Genomic DNA, 5864 nt, shown 5'->3' on the forward strand with positions numbered 1-5864 from the left:
TTCTGTCCCACTTTTTAAGAGTCAATATACATCTGGGTTCAGAGATAGACGAACTGATGCAGCGGGGCCGCAACGAGCCTTTCGTGGGCAATAGAGCCCACTGTTAAGTTTTATGGCTTCCAGGCTCATTGACTTCATGTTGGTAGCCTGAAGTTGGCTATGGCGAGAGTATTTACACCACTGAAGTTAGCAGCCACAGCAAACCACCCCCACACCCCACCCCACAAGCCCCAACCTGGTGTGCATCGACATTCACTTAGCAGCACACCCCTGCAGCGGCGAATCAGAACAAGGCCCCCTCGCTTATGGTCACCTGACTTACAGCAAAGGCTCCACTGCAGCTTAGTGGGGGAAGGACGGTCTTTTCCATAAAGGGCGCTGGGCCGCTGGATGTCAAATGGGAAAAGGTGAACCTTCAGGCCCACCTTGTATTGTACATAAAGATTACTGAGCGATAATAGACCCAAACGTGAAAGATGAAACTTCTGGAAGAAAATTTAGAAGACTACTGTGGTATGTAAAATAATCCCCCCCCCACCACCACCATGATATCCACATCCTAATCCCTGGAGGCTGTTCTGTTACGTGGCTGGGGGGTTAGGGCCGCAGATGAACGGGTGAGAGAATGAATCCCCTAAAGCTTTCTGAGAAACTGTCCCTCGCTCCTCCTAAGATCTCAGGAGATGGAAGCAAATCGTGTGCCTCAAGAGGAATGTCGCAGCTCAGCCTCCTGGAAGGAAGACTTGTCCGTCTTACCAGGGCCCCCGTCCCCTGTAACTGTGCCTCTTGGAGGTCACAGGGAACCTGGAGTTGGACATAGGTGCCAGGTTATGGCAGCTGGGCAGTGGCCTCGTGACCTGAGAGCCAGGCAAAGTCCCCCTCAGAGTCTGTCGCAGAGAAAGACTGTCAGGGCTGCTTCCACTCCCACCCTGACAGGACTGAGATGAGGCCCCGAGAGCAGGAGGGATAACTCACTGCTGACAATTTGCTCTTCTGGAAGTTTCCTGTGCTGCCCTGTAGCAGTAGAAATGGGTCAAGACCAAACGTCAAATATCCTTATTATCCGTTCTCGACCTTTTTCAGGGTTTAGTCATATTTCAAGCAAGTCTGACCTGAGCCAGCATATCTTTGGACCTTAACCAGGGAATCCCTCACCAAGCCAAGGAGTGGGGGAGGGGAAGAGCACACCAAAACCATTAGGTAGCTGTAGGACCCCCAAAGCCATTGCCTGGAATGACAGTGAAGCTCAGTAGGTAGGAACAAGCAGCTTTGGACTTTGAGCCAAACTGTCTGGGTCGTGGATTCAGATCCTGTTCCTCTCACTTCCTAACTGTGTGGTCTTAGACACGTTATTGACCTCTCTAGGACTCAGTCTCCTCATCTGTAAAATGGGGCTAATCACAGTCCCTACCACACAGAGCATCTGGCATCTAGCAAGTGCCATGCCAATATCGTGAGCATCCCCATCATCATGATCCCCACCATCATCGTCGTCACCACTACGGACAGCTAACGGAGGCAAGCCACTTCCCATGAGACGTTACTCCCCTTAGCATGCACAGCTGGCCCTTGGGACTAGAGGGAAGAAAAGTCAAGTTTAGATTGGAGCTTCTGGTCTGAGGCAGACCTGCAAGAGGACAGTCAAGGAAAGACTGAACAGGAGGGACGGACACAGGACGTCAGCCTGTCTTGCAGAAGTTCATCCACCAGCTGTCTTTCCCTGGGTCTCCAGCTCTGGGACTTAACCCTCCCAAGGCCTTGAACCGGCTCTGCCCTCCCTCCGTCCTCTGCTCCCCCAGGATCCACCAAGAGTGGGTCCTTGGGAGCAACGGCCACCGCTCAGTTGCTATGTGGACAGACTGCCACGCCCTTCACCCCCCAGACACCAGCACGTACGACAACACCCCAGTCAGCACGGTTTGTTTTCTTTATTTTTTCACAAGCTTTGAATTCGGAAATAAGAGCCACAACAAGTCAGTTTTAAGTAAAAATGGGGGTGATTACAAAGGAAAACTTTGTACAAAACTTTAAAAACCTGACTGCCCCGTCAACCGCCTCAGAGGGACCAGAACTCAGGCAAGCCGGGAGCAGCCGTCGCCCCAGCAACTGTTAGCCCTGAACGGGGACAGGAGACCCCTCTCTGAGTGTGACCTGGCTTGGCCTGAAGCCCAGCGCTGGCTGGAAGAGCACACACAGACTGGAAAGACGCCATGGCGAGTGCACGTGCCACAGAGAGCGGGGTATCTGACAGGACGGGCCGCTGTTTCTCTGCAACCGAGTGGAAGGCTGCCCCTGCCCTTCTGAGGATGCACCGGATTTCACTGGGGGCGGGCTGGGGCGGGCCTCTTTCTCCTGTAGATGTGGGGTGGGGGCAATGAGCTCACATCTTTGTTTAAGAGTTTTGGAATTGCCCTGGGGGCTTGGCTTCGCATCTCCCTCAGTCCTCGGTGACATCGCATCTGACGCACGCACAGGCTTGCATACATAACCTAGGGACATGCACCAACTATCCTAGAACAGCTACAGGGTGCAAAGGAACCACCACTCAGAGAATTGTGGAGCCACTGCAGTTAGAAGTGGGGGGACAGTACACGACAATGCTAGAACCCACGTTCACTAGGAAGGGAGATGAAAACACCATGCTCTGCGGTGGGCTCGGCGTGAACACACACGGTGGGCAAGGGGGTCCAGGCAAACACACCACACTAGTACCACTTCTTCCTAAACAAAAGAGGAAAGGACATCGCTCAGTTTCCCCCATCAGTACCAACTAAAACTGTGGGTTCCAAAAACACTGGCGGGAAGAGGAATGGACGTCCTTCCCAGAATCTCTCACTCGCGCGCGACAGCGTTCAACCGAGGCTGGTGATGTTGGAGCGGCCACCGGGGGGTGCCACGATGCGGTGGCCGGTACGCCGGGGGTTGTTGTCATCTATCTGGGCACCTGAAAGAGACAGAGCCAGTCATTTCTGGATGAGCCCTGTTCACATCCGTTCAACCTGCCATTCCTGAGGGCCACGTACTCCATCATGTCCCCTGCCTTTGCGGATGCTGTGCCCAGAATTCAAATGCTCACTGTTCATGCCACCCGCCTACAGGACTCAGGACAGGGTCACCCCGGGGACGCTTTCCCGACCTCCACAGGTCCCCTGCTCTCCTCTGCACCCCCCACGTCCTGGGGTCACCCTCCTCCAGCCCTGACCGCCTGGTGCTCCTTCCTGTTAAATTCTCAAGTAGAATGTGATGTATTTGAGACAGGGGGGCAAACACGTACTGAGTGCCGACTGTATGCAGGCACTGACTTGGTGCTCGAGCACATGCTGTTGCATTTAGAGCACACAGCAATACTGTGAAGGGGGTGTTTGCACCCCCAATCTACAGATGAGGAATGTAAAGCTCGGGTATTGTGTCCTGGGGACACAGCTGTTGGGCCAGGAAGCCAGGATTCAAGCCCAGACTGGTTTGTGTCCAAAACCCACACTCTTACACATAGCACCCCATGCCCTACGGGTATTTTGTGTATGGTGTGTGTGTGTGCATTCGTATATGCGTGTGCATGCGTGTGCGTGCATGTGTGTGAACTACTCAGAGCTGGATATACCTCCCTCATTTGCAATGGGCAGATCTGCTGCGTAAGGGGGAACAATATTTTTTTGTTTTAAATCTTCAAAGCCAACCATCCATTCTAATCACAGGCATTCTTTAGTAGTTTATTAAAGATTTAAAATTACTGCAGCAACCCCAGTGCCTGGTGCATAATAAATATTTATTAAATGAATGAACAATGAAGGACGGATATCGCTGAAAGTTGGGAAGTTACGGAGAGCGTCCTACAGTCCAGTCAGCAGGCTCAGGTGTAACTACAAATCGTGCGGTGAACTTGGATAATCTGGAATAAGAGACCACACCCTCAGCCTCATTTTCTTTTCTGAAAAATAAGAGCAGGGCACCAGATGAGGCCTCTCTGTCTCTGGTATTATATGAGTTGTCTGTGAGAGCTGCTAAGCATTCAGTTTAGAAACCGAGTTCTCGTTTCTCCCATTGTCTCACTGGCAGACAGTTTGTCCTCCTGGTAATTCAGGAGTCTCCTGAAGGCCCAGGAATCAGGCTAACTCTTAATACCTTTTCCCCTTATAGCCATCTATACCTTGCTGGTCACATGTCTGTATTTTGCAAACACCCTTTGGACAAAAGGACACGAAATCATACTAAATCTATACAATGTAACATTATGCAGACAGTTAAAGGACATCTGTGAAGTTGTTACTAAACTGGAAAGCATCTGTGCTGTGGGTAGCAAATGATGTCACTTGTCAAACTGCCAAGAGGCTGGCCGAGGGCAGCGCTGTGGGCTTCCAGAAGGACCGAGAGGTAACTGCAGAACGAGGGGGCTGATGGGCCCTTCCAGCAGGCTTTTATTTCAGTGCTGTCCTGTTCTAAGGGGGGAGGGGTTCTGTCCATGTTTAACTGCAATTGCGCAGTGCTTAACTGCATACCTTGAGAAGAGAAGTCCTGTTTGCAAATTCCTTGAGGGGAGGCTGTGTGTTGCCCCCCCCCCCAGATGGTTTTCCAGCATTGAAACCAACCCCTGTTTTGCTGTTTGAGGACCAGATGAGACACTCGAGTTCTGTTTAGGGTCCACTTTGTTCAAAAATATCGGTAACCCTTAAACACTGGAATCATCACTGCATTCCTAGGACCTGGCCTCGTGCATAACCCACACTAACATCTCCAACAGTCTTCCATACAAACGTTCCAATTCAGTGTTCCAGCGTGGGCGCGCCTGCCCTCACGTGGCCATCTGATGAAATCGCAGACAGACACATGCCCTGGGGACTTTGAGGAGATGTGTCAGGTTTTGATTTTGTTCACACACATTTGTCGGGCACCAACTACTGGTATTTTGATACTCAATTTCTTGGGGCCTCACTTTTCTCCTTTAAAAAATAGGAATAATGCCACTCTGCACCCAGGGTGGCTCTGAGGACAACGTGACCCACGGACTATGAGGGCTTTGTATGCTGCAGCAGGCTGAACAGGCTGCAGACGCGCCGGAGCAGACACTCAGCACACGCCACCCTCCCATCTCATGCTCGCCACCACCACTCCACGCTGAGCCTCATGGGTAAGGGCAGGAAGGGGTTCCCAGGTGTGTTAAGCATGAGCACAGGGCAAATTTGGGTGCAAACTCTTTGTAGACCAAGGTCAGCTATCCCATGTTGCTGCCCTGGGACCCCCTCTGCTTTGTGACCTCCGGCCCACTCTGCTCCTCCGGGAGGACCGGGAAGGATGTCCCCTGCTCCCTTCCCTGCTTTGTCGTGATTGTGAGGCCATGTGTCTGTCTCTGCAGGGTCAGCCGCTGCAGTGTAAGGAGTCTGGGCCCCACCACTTTCCTACCTGATAAGCTGAAGTTGGACTGGTGGAGGTTTCTGATGGGCGGGGGCTGGTGTTTGGAAGGCGAAGATTTGGCTGAAGGAGCGGGAGTTGCATATTTGGGTGTGGCTGGCACCTCGTACACCGGACCGTCGTACATGCCCCTGGAAACCCCTTGCAATCCAGAAACCTAAACAGAGCAGGGAAACGGTGATTGATCGACGCTATGCACGTGTGCCTTTCTGTGCAGACGGGGTGGACAGAGGCAACTGAGGTCACCTCAGACACTCACGTGAACACACATGCACATGTGCATTTATACACACTCGCGCAGATACATACATCTGTACACACACACAGATACACACATGTACACACACTTACACACACATACACACACAGAGCTTCAAGTAGGAGAAGCCCAAATCCATTTCCAAGAAGAAATCTCTTTCCCTGATCCTCTCCCCCCCCCCCCCCCCCAAACCCCCCTT

At 52.2% G+C, this 5864-nt stretch overlaps 1 protein-coding gene across 3 annotated transcripts in view; it reads right to left on the minus strand.

Moving 5' to 3' along the window:
* Nucleotides 1-1906: 1906 nt before the first annotated feature.
* Nucleotides 1907-5864, minus strand: part of CRMP1 (collapsin response mediator protein 1) — a 72981-nt gene continuing 69023 nt past the window's right edge. For 2 of the 3 annotated variants that reach the window (XM_008566322.1, XM_008566323.1), the window contains exons 13-14: nucleotides 5398-5563; nucleotides 1909-2944 (exon numbers count right to left, since the gene is read on the minus strand). In XM_008566322.1, the coding sequence (XP_008564544.1) occupies nucleotides 2853-2944; nucleotides 5398-5563 (258 nt within the window). In that variant the 3' untranslated portion in view covers nucleotides 1909-2852. Of the gene's footprint in view, nucleotides 2945-5397; nucleotides 5564-5864 lie in introns of all 3 variants that reach the window. The other variant, XM_008566320.1, reaches the window with a different exon arrangement.

The sequence above is a fragment of the Galeopterus variegatus genome, unplaced genomic scaffold, assembly GCF_000696425.1.
Source record: "Galeopterus variegatus unplaced genomic scaffold, G_variegatus-3.0.2 Scaffold234, whole genome shotgun sequence".
Lineage (NCBI taxonomy): Eukaryota > Metazoa > Chordata > Mammalia > Dermoptera > Cynocephalidae > Galeopterus > Galeopterus variegatus.